At 31.3% G+C, this 19,386-nt stretch overlaps 4 protein-coding genes across 4 annotated transcripts in view; all 4 read left to right on the top strand.

Annotated features, from left to right (window-relative positions):
• LOC104749263 (IRK-interacting protein-like) lies at nt 1,642-3,567 on the top strand. The gene has a single exon (XM_010470852.2). It carries the CDS (start codon nt 1,854-1,856, stop codon nt 3,336-3,338), a length of 1,485 nt encoding a protein of 494 aa, XP_010469154.1. The 5' UTR covers nt 1,642-1,853; the 3' UTR covers nt 3,339-3,567.
• On the top strand, nt 7,776-8,716 carry LOC104749262 (auxin-responsive protein SAUR36-like). The gene has a single exon (XM_010470851.2). It carries the CDS (start codon nt 7,998-8,000, stop codon nt 8,508-8,510), a length of 513 nt encoding a protein of 170 aa, XP_010469153.1. The 5' UTR covers nt 7,776-7,997; the 3' UTR covers nt 8,511-8,716.
• LOC104753232 lies at nt 17,031-17,832 on the top strand (the record flags this gene model as incomplete). Its single annotated transcript, XM_010475514.2, has 2 exons — nt 17,031-17,287; nt 17,453-17,832. Coding segments are annotated over 2 exons (546 nt in total), but the record flags the coding sequence as incomplete, so codon positions are not given.
• The window catches only part of LOC109129424 (F-box/LRR-repeat protein At3g58900-like), a 2,211-nt gene continuing 1,513 nt past the window's right edge, over nt 18,689-19,386 (top strand). The window contains exon 1 of the mRNA XM_019237651.1: nt 18,689-19,356. Within this exon, the coding sequence (XP_019093196.1) occupies nt 18,689-19,356 (668 nt within the window). The remainder of the gene's footprint in view (nt 19,357-19,386) is intronic.

The following is a 19,386-nucleotide window of genomic DNA, read 5'->3' as shown; positions in this document are numbered from 1 at the left end:
TATTACTAATATATTTTATTTGTTTTGATGAAGATGTATTCGTAGCTAGTCTACACCCGTTGGTATGTCTCAAATGTTTTTCATTTTTTTTTACATAGGATCATTTTATTTATCTATTTTGAATTATTTTATTTGAAAAATGTTATTGTTCTTAATAATTTTATTTTATTTTTATTTCTAATAGATATTACACCTGATACATCAGAAATGTTACCAGTCAGTCGTTTAAAGAAAATCTTTAATATATTTTTTACTGCAAATTCATTACATCAAACTGCCGTTTATACCATATAAATTTTACTGTACATCAAATTTTAATACTTACTACAACTCGATTTTGATAACTCGTGTTACCAGTCGGAGCCATAATTTTGGAAGTTAACTCATATATTATTGCGCTTATGTGATTGTTAGATATTATAAATTTCAAAATCAGTTTTGGTAGAATTAACCTAATTATGTTTTAGAAAATGGATATGAAGGTGAACCGGAAGTCAATTAGATTACAACTTTAAAACACAAAAACTCAAATCGGTAAGGACAAAATTTGCACATGAAGCAAGCCAAAAAAAATGGTGAAATTTTAAATCGGTAATTCTAAATTGTGAGATTGTTATGTCCAAATAAAAAAACTAATTCTCCACACTATTCTCCAAGGCCAACATGCTAAACCTTGTTCTTAATGCGAGGCTGAAACACAACTTACCATTTGTGATTTGACTTTTTGTAAAACCAATTCTGAGACAAAATAAAATCTGAAAATCACAAAAAAAAATAGAATACAACCCTTAATTTGCGTTATGATTACACGAAAAGGAAAAAGATGAAACCGTGAATATTAGATTTTAATAGGACATGATTAAACAATTACCACTAAAAATGTTGGCTAAAAGCATCACAAAGACGTCAAGAAAAGGGAAGAAATAAAGCAAAGAATCTGGGAGATGAGTTTCGAAAGGCATGTCTTCTCGTAAAAGTGTCTTCAAAGTTCAAAGCTATGATTAGTCATGGTGGTCAAATTAATCAAAAGGTTTTATACTTACATTTTAGTGCCAATAAAAGCTCCCTCTTAATAAATCTTTATCCTGTTTTATAGCCATAATAACATGATAACTGATAAGGTTATTATCACTAACCGGACATACGGTAACATCGTAAGCTTAAATACTATCAATGATGAAATAGTCTAATGAAAAAAGGAATGTAGATAGAAGAAAGTGGATGCCACACTTAAATTTCGTGCCGTTCACATTTATAGATACGAGCGTTAATAACAACAGGTAACGTAGACGTAAGGTTAACCCACCTTTTCTCGACTGTTAATTAATTCTTGTTTAAACCAGTTCATGTCCAATCTGATTAACTAAATCAGTATCAAATAACATTAACAAAATAACCCAAAAAAGGTAAATTTCGTACTACAGAAAAAAACTGAATTTAATAGTTAACCATGTTGGGTTGGCTGTTACACCAATTGTAGAACCGGTTAGTCATTCTAGCTCCACTTTGTTACCGTTAAACCAAATCATCACCAAAAAGTAAAAAGTCAGCGGAATTAGAGAGGAAAAAAAATAATGTAAAAAATTAGAGAACTGAAAAAAAAAAAGAAAAGGGGAGAGGGGGGGNGGGGGGGGGTGGAGAAATTGGAAAGGGAAAGGCTTTGTTGTTGTTGCATTCCTTACTTGCAGATGCATCCAAATCACACCATTTAATAACTCTTTCTCAAAGCTTAAACCTTCACAAAAGTTTTGACTGTTAAAAATCAAGTCTTTTTTTTTCGTTTTCTTGATTCGATTTAAGAAAAATTTGGTTTTCTTTTTGTTAATTTGATCTTTGGAAATTTTTGTTGAGCGATGCGGGAAGTGGAAACATCGGCAATCACAGCAGCAGCAGCTCCTCCGCAATTCTCTCAAATGTTTCAGAAACTAGCCATGGCGGTCAAAACCAAGACCTACGAGTTCTTCACCGAAGACGAACGAACCGATGCTGAGGGTTTCTCTCTCCTCGATTCCTCCGAGGATTTCATCACCGATCAGAAAGTCGTCGTTCTTAAACCCGACAGGCCTCTTCTCACCTCTTCTTCTCCGGGATCTCCTGTTATATCTCCGGTGAACGATGCGCAGGTGAGTGTGAAACCTAATAATAATCAAAGGAAGCTTTCTCAGGTTAGGAAATTGGATACCCAGATGGGTTCGAGTTTGATCTCTTCTGTTTTCGCTACTGCTTCGTCTTTTGAAGCTTCGTATCTTCAATTGCAAGCTGCTCACGCCCCGTTTGTTGAAGAAAACGTCAAGGCTGCTGATCGAGCTCTCGTCTCTAACCTCCAGAAACTGTCTGATTTGAAGCAGTTTTATAGGAATTATCGCCAAAGTTTGGATTTTGATGAGTCTGATTTAGCGATTGGGTCTTGCTTAGAGTCTCGTGTTCAGGAGAATCAGAGCAAGCTTCGAGCTTTGGGAACCGTCTCTAACCGGTTACAAGCTGAGATGGATGCTAAGGATTTGCAGGTTTGGACTCTGAGAAACAAATTAGGTGAGATTCAAAAGTCTAATTCCAAGTTGTCAAGGAGACTGTCTTCGAGTTCATCATCATTGGATGTTCTGTTATCGGTTAGGGTTTATGAGTCTCTGTTGCATGATGCCTTCAAAGCTACTCAGAGATTCACTAAGACTCTGATTGAGTTGATGGAAAAAGCTGGGTGGGATTTGGATTTAGCTGCCAAGTCTGTTCATCCTGAGGTAGATTATGCTAAGAAGGGACATAACCGGTATGCATTGTTGTCGTATGTTTGCTTGGGGATGTTTCGAGGTTTCGATGGTGAAGGATTTGATCTTAATGAGAATGAAGAGTCTGAGATGAGTTCTTCAGAGTCTTCGTTGAGGAAATTGATGCAACATGTATCTAGCAATCCCATGGAGCTTTTGGAAAGGGATAAAGATTGTGCATTCTCTAGATTTTGCGATAAGAAGTATCACGAGCTCATTCACCCGAACATGGCATCTTCTATATTCAGCAACATGGATGAAAACGAAGCTGTGTTGAGTTCTTGGAGATCTCTGAGCACATTCTATGAGTCTTATGTCACGATGGCTAGCTCGATTTGGACCCTTCACAAGTTAGCCTTGTCCTTTGATCCTGCGGTTGAGATTTTCCAAGTCGAAAGCGGAGTTGATTTTTCGATTGTCTTCATGGAGAATGTCGTGAAAAGAAAACAAGACAAGAAGTTCTCCACGAATCCTACTCGAGCCAAAGTAGGATTCACAGTGGTTCCAGGGTTTAAAATCGGGTGCACGGTGATACAGTCTCAAGTTTACCTTACTGGCTGCAAATGTAAATGAAAGAGACAGATGGTTAAGCCAACGCTCAAGTTTCTCTGATCACAAAGCTGCTTTCAAGGACTTTGACGGCTCGAACACTATAAACGGTTATAACTTTTTTACCTTCTTACTATTCTGTGATTAATTGTGTTCTTTTAAGTCTGATTTGAGTTATTGATTTCGTTTAAAAGTGTACAGCTATGGTGATTTTCTTTGTTTGGATTGCAATAATTTAAATTGTTTCTCTTCATAGGAGTAAGTTGTAACAGATTGATTATCAAAATATAAAGTTTCTAATTAAGTTGTTACTCTCTATAGCTATAGACTCTATTTGATCAAATTTCACATCAACCTGTGATTCTGGGATTTGATTTTGCTGTTTTCGTGTTTCCGAGCAGCACTACGTGCAGGTTTATTCGTAGGATTGATTAAGCCCATGCGCGGCTAACTAACCTGGGCCTTAATGTCGTATCTGGGCCGATTGCTTTTGCGGATAGTTAGTTATTGGGCTTGATTAAGCCTTAGTTTGTCACCATTTAAATGGATAAGTAATGCACGTGCGTGTTAACGTCCACGTGACAGACATTCATAAAAACATTCCTTCGAGGCTTCGACGTACCTTCAAATATTTTGCTTGTCATGGCTGACTTGACCAAGCAATACACAAATCTGGTACGACGTCCTTTTACGTACCACGACTAACTAGGATTTTTGTATACGAATATATATACGATCGTCAAATTATGATCACATATGACAAATTAAATATATAGTTGTATATTATTTGGTGTATGTATATCTTCTTTTTTTTTCTCTTTAGTTGACTATCGCTTTGTTGAAGTAAGAGGTTTTAGACCGATTTGTCAAAATTAGAATCAAGTTATCGTTGTTAGTATTCAGTTCACCGCAAATTTAGGAACCGACTAAATGTATTTAGAACAAACGATTGTTTATCTTTTGCTTTATGTGAGATTGTGAGGGCAAATTAAGCTTTAAACGTTAACGACGTGTTATGAGTTTATAAACCTGGAACTTCAAATTGGCCTTCGAAGCATCGAAAAGCGTTTATGACACGTCAGGTACGATTATCCGTACAAATAAAGACAAAAACATATATTGCCAGCGGTACGTATGCTTTAGTGTTAAGTATTATTCATTCTGGTAAAGATTGATGTTTTGGAATATTTTTATATCTTACAAAGATTAATGTTTTTTAAACTTAAAGAAGTAATCATTGAAAATATTTAAAATTTTATATTATTATTAGTTTAAAATTAAACAATACTTTCTTTAGTCAAAGAAAAAATATATTTAAACTTAATAATTATTATTTTTTTAATATGTGTAAAAGCTTCTAAACATCCATCTTTATAACATAGAAAGAGTATACAATATCGTTAATCCAAATTTTCACCTCTAACACCCACTATACATCTTTTGTTTTTTTAGGTCTCAACAGCCGTATAGGTTTTTTATTACTATTCTTACTTTAGTATTTGAATATCAGTCGTATACGACAAATTTATAATGCAATCTTAGAAAAGAAAAATCAAACTCTTTTGTTTTTACCTTACGTCAAACGAAGCACTAATTTTAAATAATAAACTGAAAATTAACTTCTGTACGTATATTTTTGTTTATTTTAAGTGATCTTTACCTATGAATAAATGTCAAATGTGCTACACATTAGTTACATACTTACATACAAGTATGTTTGTTTGCAAGAATACTACATGTAAGATCGATCCATATTTCAAGTTTCAAAAAAAAAGAAAAAATGTGTTACTCTCTTGTTTCAAAATATAAGATGTTTTGAATGAAAGCACGCCGATTAAGAAATAATCACTTTAAAAAAGTTCAACTAATCATAAACAAAACTGAATAAAATAAATAACAAAAAATAGAAAAATAATCTAAAAGTTACTTAAAAAGTTGAAAACATCTGATATTATGAAACAAAAAAAACCTCTAAACAAAAAAAAAACCTCTAAAATATCCTGTATTATAACACAAAAGTACGTAATGTTTAGTATACCAAAAGTAGGTAATGAATTGATTCGCCACTATTAAATGTTTAGTATACCAAAAGTAGGTAATGAATTGATTCGCACTGAAAATACAAATCATATTGTACTAGTTTAGCTGATTAAGAAAATGTGATAAGCCAACTAAAAAACGTAATCCCCAGCAATGTTTAATAAAAATGAAATCAAAATATGGTATAATTATTTAATTTGAGTTTGACTTCCTAGCTATATTTATTTTGTAACCTCCTACTAGTGGATTTTTCGCTCTAATTTTAATTAGATTGGTAACATATCCTTCCCATCAGTCGGCGACCAGCAAATTGAAAATTCGATGTTTTTTTTGTCAACATGATATTTTTTATTTTAAATTTCTATTCATAGACATAATTTATAAATGTAACATGAAGTAATAAGCGTTATTATGCGTGACTTTTTCTTGGGGTTGTCCCGGTCTTAATTTCTTTCGACGTTTAAAGAAAAATACAAAATGTTGGTCTTACATGGAAGGTTGAAATTGAAACCATTAATCGAAAGTCATCGCATGGCATTGCTCGATGTTTGAGGAAACGCATAGTTGACAATATTGTACATAGATATAATTATTTAACTTGTTTGCTACTTACGAGAAAAACAAATGATATTAGAATTGGACTCTCTATACGCACACTACTCGAAATATTATTTTTATTACTCTATTCTTATTTTATTCTGTTAAATCGGAAGTTTATGAGCAGTTGAATGATAAAAAATATTGTTAGCCAGACAAAATAGTAAATGATACCAATAGTTAAAATGTTAAGAAATAATGTTAAAAATATAGTGGTAGAAATAGATATATAATTTTGTTTTTTTTTTGAAAAAGTAATTTTCTTTTGTCTCCTAATAGAATAATGATATTGCTAAGTTTGGTATTGCTAACTCTTAGCATTTTGTGATTGATAATAAGTTCATAACTACTAAATTAGTAAAGTTTGCTAGTATACACGTTACCAATCAAAGCTTATAGTATTTTACTCCAAACATATGATTTGATCTCAACTCTGATAACTACTTTAAAGTAATTCTAAATCATTTGTTTATTTCTTTCGTTAAAAATGTATTAGACCGAAGTTAAATTCAATTAGTAATAACATGACAACATTAATATAAACCAGAAGAGATAAATATATAATTGTTTATTTACATGTAATTTATCTAGTAGCATAAGATTTCTTATTTCATTCATTCATTTAAATAAATAAATTAATAAAACATTTACCATGCATGGAGGTTTAAATAATTTGGACATGCATAAGTGAGTCAAATGAGACCCACACATTTGAAAGCTTCGAGTGACACGTTCGTGTACGTAATGGACTTGTACGGAGTCATGGAACGATGAATAATAGTTTGATTATACTATTATAAAGTATCATTTTCACAATGGGAAAACACAATCATATTCTCTCGCACGCAAACTATTTTCGTTGGAACAAAACAACACATATACACACATAAATGGAATATCTATATAGGCTGTATGTATCTATCATGTATGCATAATTATTAATATGCTGATAAAGTGATAATTATATTTTCTCCGAAAGTATATAAACAAAGCGAACAGCACTTGAAATCTTGATTAGGAAAATTAAAAATTATATAACTTTGGCACCATCCCATCGTTACACAGACGAATCTACTGGATCAAGCTCATAATCTATTAGTAACTATAATCGTCTTTTAGTATAAAAACAACAGAAATATATAAATGAATACTCCAAAAACTTTTGTCTCGTTAGATTAACACATGCAAGTTGGTCTTAAACAAAATCAAATTAAGAGCTGAAACTCAGATCTGTCTACACTTATTATCTTGTCTGCATATGATGAATTAATCTATAGGGACATACCGTACACAATCTATTTATAAAAAAAAAATCTTTTATTGTGCAACATAACGTGCAAGCTAAAATTGATCAAATGACAACATAATAGTACTGTACTTGAGAAGATGTTCTTTTGATAATTATCGTGTGGAGTGTTACGGTTACCGAATCGGGTCAGAAAATGTTTGCCACGTGACTATCACACGTGTGATTGCATCATAATTGCTATATCATCAAACAAGTTTGAACCTTCGGTGACTCATCCTCTTCTCTGCATCAAAATTTGTTAGTCGATTAAATATATCAGTTATAAGATTTTTATTGGCAAGTAGAAAATGCTTAAGAAATTGTGGTTAATTGATGCCTAAAACATAAAGTCGTTTAATTAATGAGTGGGGAGTTAATAATAATGAAGAATTCTCTAGGTGAGAAAAGCATAAAGGGGGAAGTTTCATTTTACTAAAATCTAATCCAACGGTTGAGATGATTTCTTCTCATCCAACCGTTCATTGAGCTGACTCAGTCTCTCTTATTGGCTTCTTCTCTATTTAAACTTCCTCTGTCTCTTACTCTGCTCTTCCTCTTTAGCCGTTTACACAGCCACATAATCCTCAAAACTCTCATTTTACTCTTCCCCTTCTCTAATCTTCTTCGCTTATTTATATAATTCAATCTATCAAACAGAGGAAAACAGAGCTTTGAAACTCTTAAAGTTTGTTTCTTTGCTCTCAAACAGAGGAAAACAGAGACAAAACAGTTAGCTCTGTTTCTTTGTTTTGTCAACGATGAGGAGGTTGAGAGGAATCAAGATTAGAAGACCGATTCAAGGAATCTCAAGATGGATCCTCCGGAGAATCCGGATACGTCGTTCCAGATACATCCGGTTAAGCCCGAACCAACAGGTTTGTAAGCCGAGAGCCATCACAAAGCTCATAAGCTGGGGTCGAAGTCTCACATCCCACAGCGCTAGGTTTCTTGGCTCGAAATGCTCAAGTTTGGGGTACATACCAATTGGTCAGGAACCCATCCGAGAAAAACCCGACCCGGTTCCGAAAGGTCACTCGGCGGTTTACGTCGGTAAAAAAGACGGAGACTTTCAGAGGGTTTTGGTGCCTATCGTTTACTTCAACCATCCTCTGTTCGGTGAGCTTCTCAGAGAGGCTGAAGAAGAATTTGGGTTTTGCCAAGAAGGTGGAATCACTATCCCTTGCCCTTATTCGGATTTCAAACGGGTTCAGACCCGAATTGAATCCGGTTCGGGTTTCTGTAGACTTCCCTGGAGCCGTCGCCGGCAATAACGACGGTAGAAGAAGATGATGATGATAAAGTTATTTAACTCTCTTTACTAGTTTCTACCTTTATGACCTTTTTAACTTTTGTCACGTTCTTTTTGTTACCCTATTGTTAGATATATGCATTATGTATATGTGAAAGTGAGATTCTTCCTAAGTTTGAAATTTAGGCGATAATGTAAATTAATCTAGAGAATTTTTTTTTCCTTTTGCATGATTGCTTTTGGTATGATTATGATTATGAATTTCTGATTAGGATAGTGAATTATGAAAATGATAAAAACCCAAAGAAAAGTTTAACACGATTCTATTCATTTGTGGACCTACACACGATTTGTTATCAATCACAATAATTCATCATTGTTAATCCCACTAATTCTACTACATGTATTGGGAATTTTTTATTAAATTATTGAGAGTTTATTTAGATAAGCATTTTCCAATAAGAAAGAAAGAGTTTAGTTGCAAAAATGATAGCCTTCCAAATTGATTTGCCTAGGAATCACCTTGATGAGAAAAATTGTTATATAGCTATTTTTTTCCAGTCTATAATTAGGTTTAGTGATTATATTTTAATCTGGTTTCGTGTAAGTATTGAATTGGTGAATAAGATGCATGGTTGGAAAACATTATGAGGAAAATACTGCCAAAAGGAGATATCCTAGCAATAGCATTGAAGTGTTCGTCGCCATTAGAGTCCCTTTCGATATCTCGATACGTAGTGATGACTTTTTAGTGGTGAATCCACAAAAAAAAAACATTTATTTTTATGGTAAAGCTAAAAACTAAAAATATATATTTAAAGAATAAAATATACGTATAAAAAAGCACATTCATATGTTATATTAGTTTATTTAGCAAATAACAACTAAATATGGAGTTCGCTCAACTAGAATAGTCACTCGTGGCTACAAGCCTACAACAACGTTAACATCGGCTTTCTATTACAATTTGATTCGTAATTGACTAATAATTGTGTCCAATTTATCGGAATAATGATTAGCAACACAGTTACTTATATTTTACGCTAGCATGGAACAAATAACGAGTATTGTCACGTGTTCTTTGTATGAAACTTCGTATTGTTCACGTTGGATCAAGAAATGGAGCCATTTTGGTGGTTAAGCGAACAATAATACACTTTGTTTTTTCAAATAATATACTATATGAAACCTTTTGAAAAAGTTATTTGATATATTAAAGTATCCCTGATATTGTTTTTTATTTTTCAGTTATACATATATGTGTTCAAGTTGGTTCATAGATAATGTACTTAGATAGGTCCAATTTCGATCGAGTTGAAATTAATATGGATAAGTAGTGGCCGTAACCATCAGTGATTGATCTTCTCCGAAGCCTAAAGGCATATACCACCAACTTGAGAACACAAGGTAAGACCTACGACCTATTGAAAACTAATCCATTTTTAACTTTTATAACCGAACTCAACCAAACCGGATAAATTTACCATTAGACAAATTGTTAATCCTGTTAAAATAATATATAAAATAGATTTGGGAGCAGGTCTAGCCCGTAGTTAAAGCCCATGAAGCTGATGATTTAAGCATCACGAAATTATATAAGTTTTAAGAGCATCAAGTTTTAAAAGTACGCTGGTGTAGTGGTTAACACCTAATTAGAAGTCTTAAATGTTTAGAGTTCAAACTACACCTAGTTCATTTTTCTTAATTAATATTACAATATATGACCTCATTATAGTTTATATATCAATTTTTTTTTGAAGAATTCAACAAAAATCGTTAGAAGTAAATAAGTGAAAGAATTGAGATATACATAAGTAAATAAGTGAAAGAATTTAGATAAACATAAGTAAATAAGTGAAAACTAATCAACACCTACATGAGTTATATACATAAGAAAAAATTAAGATTAATTTAGATAAGTAATATTGTGTATATATTATTTTCAACTAATCCAAACATCTCGAACTGTTTGTTTAGGGGTGTTAAATCAAATTTGGATTCAGCTTCAGTTTTATTTATTTCACGTATTTAACCTAGATGTATATATTTTAGAACAAGATACTCGTCTTGTTCTGTGTGCATAAAAAATTTCGTCCCGTAACCGTTCTCTTTAAACAATTACATATTCAACTATATATATTATTACAGGTTTAGACAGAATATATGTATTCTCTGTTTATCAAATTTAATTTTTATTAACTTAAAATAATTATTTGGTATAACATACATAATTTGAGTTTTGATATGCGGTTTAGTTTCACTTTCAAATAGACACAAATGAATGATGATTTTTTTTTAATATCTATAAAGAAGACAACTAAATAAAAAGACAATGAGAGAGAGTGATCTTGTCCTTAGGCATTATCAAAACTAAACCATAACCGTATTTTGGATTGTACCCGTATATAACATTTAAAAACCTTGATTGTTGATCGTAAATATATGGTTAAATTTATATTAATTGAAACTATTAATTACCGTAATCGTATCAAAACTGTTGGTCAACCGGATAGTTAAATTATAAAAAATTTACCGTAACTATTTTTAAGATATAGTAAAGGAAAAGATGGCCAGCTGATGTGTCTGTATTTTATAGGTTTTAACCATAGTTTTTAGGTTTGTTTTGAGTCTTTTATTGAGTCAAAGTGTGCTTTTAGAGTCTTTTTAGACTTTTATGAGTTTGTACAGGTTCTAGGTTGCTTTTGAAGGAAACTGAGTGTTTTGGGGATGGTAACAAGCATCTGGAGCCATTTGGTGAAGACTGATCGGACTAGCAAGCAGATGGAGCAAACATAGAAAAAGCATCATGGATCGGCTGATCCATATTTTGATCGACCGATCCCGAACCCGAAGCAACTTTTCCTTTTTCGTTTTAAACCGACTTTTAGGGTTTTATTTTACTATTTAAGCACGAGGCTCGACCTCTAAAAAAAAGGACATCTTTATTCTACGCCGTTTTTGAGTCTTGTAAGCTTGGGAGAAGTTCTCCAATCCTTTGTATCTCTTTGGAGAAGATTTCCGAACCCTATTTACTTCTCTCTGCAATTCAATTATGATTTTTTCATTCTTGTTTTGCTGTTATTTTATTTCTATATCTGAGTAGTTTTACTATTAGGTTTCGGGTTTCAAAAGGGGGTTTATGATTCTCTAAACTTAGGTTTGTTAGATTTGGGATTGATCTTATTGTTCTTCATCTATAGTTGTTCTTATTGCTTAAGCTAGACTGATCACCTAGATTAAGATCTTAGGTTAAACTCATCGTGGCACCGAAAGTGTTGTTGAGTTACTTGAAAGAAACATATGTGAGCAAGGTGGACCTTAGCCAACGGAAGTTGAAGTTGAGGCACCTTGTGAACGAATCGAAACCTGAGCTTTAATGCTTACTAGTTTAGCTAGATCCAAACGGAAGTTTAGGGTCTAGTTATTTCTTTGCATAGTTAGCTATCGCTGCAGAAGTAGGTTAGCTTTATAATTGAATTTTGAGTTTAAGAACTGTGTCTAATGCTTTCCCAATCTATCAACTAGATCTGAGATTGTATCTCCCAACTGATTCCCTATGCCCAATATATTTCTTTGATTTCAAAACCTTTATTTATTTTCTGTTTTTAATCGATTACTTGAAGCACAAACTTTCTCTTGCTTTAGCTATACTCAATCTATATAATTTCTTTGTGTATCGTTTGGTCTACGTGGATTCGACCTGAAGTGTTACGACGACACCACTAGATCGTGGTTGAGTGCACATTAGGTTTGATTTGACACTAGATCACCAGCTACACAAACCTATATGATGTCATGCCAACTTTGAAAATGATCACACATGCCAACTTTGATATTGCATGGCCACATATACAACCTATATGATGTCATGTGTTCAACATCACAACCATCTTATTCCGGTACACTGTTCATCATAATCAGATGTTGACCAATATTGACCGGCGTAGACCGATGTTGACCAATAAAAATATGCAATTTTTTTTTTTTAGTATTAGAAACCAAAATAAAAAAATTTAGTTGAATTATTTAGAAATCATTTATGGTGTTTTATAATTAAAAATATATATGGATCCAAAATAAAGATATATTATGTATATATATTTCATTCATTTAGTCTTATAATAGTTACCTTTTTTCAATTCCAAAACTTAAATAAAATTGAAATAAAAATCATTCATAAGATATTAAATTCAAACCAGATAATCTTGTTGTAATAAATCAAATAAGAAAACTACTTATTTTAACATTAATAATTTTAAAACATCAACTTCTTACTTAATTTATCTAAATTAGAAAATTAATATGATTTAATATTCTCAACCACAAAAAATATTTCTACAACAAAAATACTTAGAACCAAACCAAATACATATCAAAATCATTAGAACTATTGAAATTTTTTATAATTCACTTTTATTAAGAATTATTATAATAAGTGAAAAAATATTAAGGCTTTTTCATTTCACTTTTATTCAGTTTTGCAATAGAAAATATATTGTATATATGTTAATTTAACCATTATTATAATAGTTATTTTTTTTCTATTGCAATTAAAAACATCAACTTATTATTTGATTTATTTAAATACATTTTTTTATTTAATAAAGCAATATATTTGATTGTAAACAACAAAAACACACAATATTTATTTTCAATATATAGAAGATAGAAGATCCAAAAATTTGATTTTGTAAAACAATATATTTGACTGTAAAAAAGTTGACTATTAGTTTAGCTTCAAAATAAAAATTACTAATTATAAGAATGTATACATTAAAGATGTAAACAAAATATTTAGTTATATAATATAAAATATGTCTTAATTTTAAAAAAAACTAGAAAATATTTTATGTAGCAATTTAATTTTTTTTGGTTTTTTATAGTATACATAAAAAACTAGAAATTTTTTTTAGTCAATTTTGGTCAACGCCGGAGTGAGTCAACCGGTGTATCAGAATTGTATGTTTATGGTGTTAACCACATGATGTCATATAGTTCATGCATGTGGTCATGCAATACATCTACTTCGTGTAGTTGAGAGTACAATATTATACTTGGCATGTGTGACCATGCATTCTTGCATATCATGTAGCTAGCAATCTTTTTCATATAATAAAATAGAATAATAATTATTTATTTAATATGAACAATATGATATATAGATATACGATTACACTGAAAGAGCATATCAACTAAAAATAAATACTATTAACCATATTATTTCATCAAATGATATGATACCGTTCATGCCTACTTGTCTATACCCATCATGTTGCGTATCATAGAATTTCCAGATGACCTAAATATAATTGTGAAGCGATCAAACCCGTCTAATATGTCTGCATGGAATATTTAAAATTCTTTTGATCCGAAAAAACCTCATTCCGCATAATTCACATGAGTAAATAGTATATCCGCATATGTTCTACTTGAATTCGTGTTCCCAAAACTTTCGTCTTGTATTTTGTCAAGAATAGTTTAGATAATTTTTTTTATTATTTTCTGAATTATACGTTTCTTTCCCGTACCCATTAATTACTGTCCCAATATTTGAAATAAATAGAGCGTTGAATTTGAATTTAGTTATTTGATATTTGAAAGCCACAATAAAATTTAACCATCAAGTTTTATACTATTGTCTCTATATCTTGTCCAAATTTTTATGAGAAACAGTTTAGATAATGTCATTATACATGTTATATAATAAAATTAAAAAAAATTCAAATAATCGTAATGTTGAGATTTTGAAAATTAGATATCACTACCAATTTTTTGTATTTAACAATAACAAAATTTATAAGAAAAGAAAAAAGAGATAGTAATTTTTAGTTTTATATGTAATAAAATTAGCCTTTGATAGATTTAAATAGAATATTAAAATTAAATGATTTAAATTTAAGTGTTTTGCGCTACAAGAAAAAAGTGTTTTGTTAGATTTAATCTGTGGTATATGTGTAAGTTGGAATTTTAGTATGAGAATCACATATTTAGATGTGTTAAGGTAGATAAACAGAAGCTATTTTCATGTTTCACTTCAATTTTATTTTTATGTTTAGATTTTTATATATTTGATTACATAACTTGTTTTTTACTCCACCATGCATTAAAATCTTACTTACATTCTAAAAACTCATTAACCCATTCTAAATTTTGGAATATAATCATTTTTTGGTTATAATTTTAATAATAACATTGTTACTAAAACAAATTTATAGTATTATTTTTATTATTTTAAAATTTTCATTTATTTTACTTAATTTATTTTAGATATTTATTATTTTTATTATTTACTAAAAAATATATTATTGTTTATACTATTTTAATATTGAATTAATTTTAGTTAATTCGTTATTTCTTTATTTTTTACTATTATTGATTATAAGTAATATATATGCAATGAATGAATATTAAAAATAGTATTTTTTATACAAAAAAATAGAAAAAATTTGATTAGGTGGATGTGATGTGGAGGAAGGAGAAGTGAGCAAAGTTAACTTTATATATATATATATATATATAACACAAAACTTTTAATGACTTTATAAAAGTTTGAATCCAATAACTCAGATTTGTTAAGATTTTAAATGACTTTTTACAAATCATAAACTAATAACACTAAACTTTAACAGAATTTAACAAAGTTTTGATCTAATAACAACAGATTCTACATAATATTTAAAAAATTTAAAACTCTATTCAAATCTCAAACCAATAACCCCCACTTAATCTATCAATCGGTGTACCCAAACCTCATGCGTAAATATATAAACATGTTTTATCATATACTTTTTGCAAATTCTCATCTTCCTTTTTTGTTGTGTTCTCCAGAAACTCGTTTTCCTCTCTCTTGATCTCTTGGGTCAATTACTACAAAGATGGAAGATGAAAAAACTCAAACTGAATTCTCTTTTTTTTTTTTTTTTTTTTTTTTTNTGGACAAACTCAAACTGAATTCTCAGTCAGTGTCTTCTTCTGCATGATTTTTATCGGTATCATGGTACTGCCGTCTTTCTTATATGATCATGATGTGCCGGATATTACAGTAGCCTTTATGAATATTGCGGTGTTAAATTCAACTAAAACTCGTTTTAGTGCAAAATGGAACTTATCATTTAGAGTCCCCAAAACTTTTCCTGGTCCCTTTATATGTCTCCAAGGAGACTTTCAAGCTTCCGTACTTTACAAAAATATTACCATTGCTACTTCACCCGCAAAAAGGTTAGAAACATTTCTCTTTTTTTTTCTTCTGAAAATAATCTATATATATATTACTTCTTTATATTCAAACTAAGAACAACAACTCTAATTATGCTTGATCAGTTACAACAATCTCCAACCCAACTGGGCTCAACTGCTAAAGGTTTCAGGAGTTGTCTCTGAGGAAGATACCAAAGGTGCAATTGCAAAAAATATCATGGGTGATATTGAGGAGACAAGTGAAGTGTGGTTCGGATCGCGGTTATTTTTTCCGGATTGCAGAGAAATGACAAAAGGGATGATGAGCTATACTTGCGATGAAGCCAAGTTTCATATTGATTCCAAATCTCAGATTACAGCAACTGCGTTTGGAAACCCTATATGTCACTATGATTACATATGATCATTAATTAGTTTATTGTTTTAGCCTAATTATTTCTCATGAAAACTGAACCATCTTTTAATTTATATTTGTTGGATTTATTTTGAATATTTCATAGCATTATATATAAAACATCTCGAATATTCTACGGTTTGATATCGATTTAACGTAGATTTTTCTCTTCAGTAAAAAGTTTATAAAACGGTGTCAATAATCTACTATTTTGATTTTAGTTTATATATGCCCCAACCCCCAAGCATGCACATATAAATGGAGTAAAGTAGTATCTAAGGTATTTGAATAAAAATGTATGTGTTCGTTAGATTCACTGAAATCAGATTTGATTTAGATAAAAAAGTTTAACCTTTTATAAAAATGGTCCCAAAGTATGCTCAATATAAAGCTTTTTACAAAGAGGTGTCTAGAGCTACACATGTTCAGTGACATATCATAACATTAAATTATAGGATCTAGAGTTAATTAATAAAGATAAATTTTTGATCTAATTTATATTTTATAAAAGTGATTTTCTTTAATAAATGGAAATTCAGTTTTTTGTTTTTTTTCCATCAAAGATCATATTTAATTTTGCTAGATTTTCATTAAATATCATATACTAAAAAAATTAATAGCACAATTCATTAGGAATCAGAAATAACTCTAAATAAGCAAAAAAAAAAAGTAAAATATTAAAAGGAGATATATAGATCTTATGGAAGAAAATAAAAACTAAAGAAGTGCATATATAAACATGTTTATATGATACATTTCTTACAATCTCTCATCTTCTTTTGTACACTTCTTTTGGTCAACGTAAGACACAAAATGGAACACGAAAAAGAAGCTTTTGTTGAGAAAGAAGTCAAAAAAGAAGTTCCAGAATCTAACTCTACGATTAGAGAAAAGGAACAAGTGGAACCAATTCATGAAACTATTGTGTTGTGTGTTTGCTAATTGATAATTTTGGGATTATATTGTGGCGCGATATGTGCATATTCCTCTTTCCCATCGGAAAATAAATCAACTCAAGTGCCTTATCTTACAATAGCTTTTATGAATTTTACGGTGCTCGATACAAATACTCGTCTTAGTGCAAATTGGGATTTATCAATTAGAGTTCCCGAAAAACTTCATGGTTCCTTTATTATATGTCTACCAGGATACTTTCAAGCTTCTTTACTTTACAAGAATATTACCATTGCTACTTCACCCATAAGAAGGTTCCAACGTTTTATTTTTTCTTCTAAAATATATATATATATATATATATAATGCTTCTAAAATATTTATTTATTTAACTTAATTGTTTCTTTATTGATATATATATATATATATATATATATATATATTCTAACGAACAATCAAGAATATGTTTGCTTGATCAGTTACAACAATCTCCAAGGCCATTGCCCTCAACTGCTCAAGGTTTCAGGGGTTGTCTCTGAAGAGGATATTAATGGTGCAATCGGCAAAAGCATTATGAATGACATTAAGGAGAGAATGGAAGTGCGTTTAGGGTTGCGGTTGTTTCTTCCGGATAGCGGAGAAAACATGACAGGGTCAGGGACGATGGAATTTGCTTGTGATGAGGTCAAGATGCAATCTGACTTGAGTTCTCGGAATATTACATCAACTGTGGTTGGGAGTCCTACTTGCCTCTATGTTGGTCACTAGCTTCTTGTTTTTTAATATTTTAATAATATGGAGAGAGTACTGGACTTAATTGTGTCTGATATCTATTTTGTGTATATTTCTCTCTTTTAATTGATGATAACTTGTTTTATAAATTTGTTCTTCTGGATTTCGATTTAAATGTTAAACGATTGCTATGGGTTTTTTTTGATGTATTAGAGTCTTTTAGTAAAGAGACTAATTAAGAGAGACTCTCTTTCTCTCGGTCAGAGTCTTCTGACTCTAGTAAAAGTGCCCTCTCTCGTACGTTGATCTCGTAAGATACCTGATCTCAACTTGATTTGCTTCCTATGAGGCTATGAATGTGATGCAGCATATTTTGCACTCTTGTTGGGCTTCGGTGTTGAGTTACTTGCCCAACAAGTTACAGTGGTGTCGGTTTTGGTGTTTACTTATTTTCCAATGAGAATTTATGATAGTTTTCTATTTCTTTATGGGAGAAGAATATTCTCTATGCGTTAAGGTTTCGTTTGTGTTAATCTACATCTCTATAAATAGAGATTGTGGACTCCATTGTAGGACGACTTGCTTTTGAGTTTTGAGATTGATAAAATAAAAAACCAAAAAAAGAGGTAGTCTTAACTACCCAAAGAGCTTGTCTTAGAGCCCTGCACAACCCTTCCTGGAAGCGATCCCAACTCTATCCCTTTTCTTCTCCACGCTTTATCACCACCATTGACATCTCTCTCTTGTTACTCTGTTTTTTCTCACACTAAAACAGAGCAACGCTCCACCTTTGTTCAGTTTGCGTTTTCTCCAATCATAACGCAGCTCCGACTCTCTTGTTATAGCTTTCGCCCCTCATCAGAATGCGATTCTATTCATATTCTAGTTATAATTGGTCTTGAAATTGATACGGTTGCAGAACAGGGTTTTGATTAGTTTCGTCCTAGTCTACAACGAGAATAGGATTGATTGTTATATAGAAGATGGATTTTCTCAGCAATCTACCTGACGATCTTGTTTGTCATATCTTGTCCTTCCTTACGACCAATGAGGCTGCTTCAACATCTCTTCTCTCAAAGAGGTGGTACAATCTGTTTGCACTTGTTCCTAATCTTGACATCGATGACACTGTGTTTCGATATTCTAATTGCATGTCGAGCTTCATAGATTTTGTGGATAGAGTAATTGCATTGCAGGGTGATTCTCCCATTAAGAGATTTTCCCTCAAGTGTCAAGCTGTACGTGTGTATCCATGTCTTGTTGATCCATGTCGTGTGAATAGTTGGATAAGTAATGTGCTGCAGCGTGGTGTTTCGGACCTTGATCTTGCCATCAATATAGATATGAAATATTTTTTGCCTCCAAATATCTTCCACAGTGGGACACTAGTTGAGCTGAAAGTAAGAAGTGATGATTACTTGTATCTTGAGCGGTGCACTGGCCGTGAAGATACTTTCTTACCACTGCTTAAAACGCTAGTTTTAAAACTGGCTTTTATTAGTTGTGGCAAGATGGAGATGTTTCTTCGTTCTTTCCCTGTGCTTGAAGAATTATCCATTGATGCTACTGAATGGATCGTGTGTGATGAATACGTGTCAAGTGAAACCCTAAGGAAGCTAACGATCAATTCATACGGTTTTGGAGAGGAGATGTTGAGTCTGAAGAGCATTTCTTTTGATAC

This window comes from Camelina sativa, chromosome 16 (genome assembly GCF_000633955.1).
Source record: "Camelina sativa cultivar DH55 chromosome 16, Cs, whole genome shotgun sequence".
Classification (NCBI taxonomy): domain Eukaryota; kingdom Viridiplantae; phylum Streptophyta; class Magnoliopsida; order Brassicales; family Brassicaceae; genus Camelina; species Camelina sativa.
Note: the sequence above shows the minus strand (reverse complement) of the source record. Positions and strands in the feature narration are given on the sequence as shown.

Bases quoted from the DNA above. Each gene is read 5' to 3' on its own strand.
- LOC104749263 (XM_010470852.2), top strand. From the start codon at position 1,854: ATGCGGGAAGTGGAAACATCGGCAATCACAGCAGCAGCAGCTCCTCCG.
- LOC104749262 (XM_010470851.2), top strand. From the start codon at position 7,998: ATGAGGAGGTTGAGAGGAATCAAGATTAGAAGACCGATTCAAGGAATC.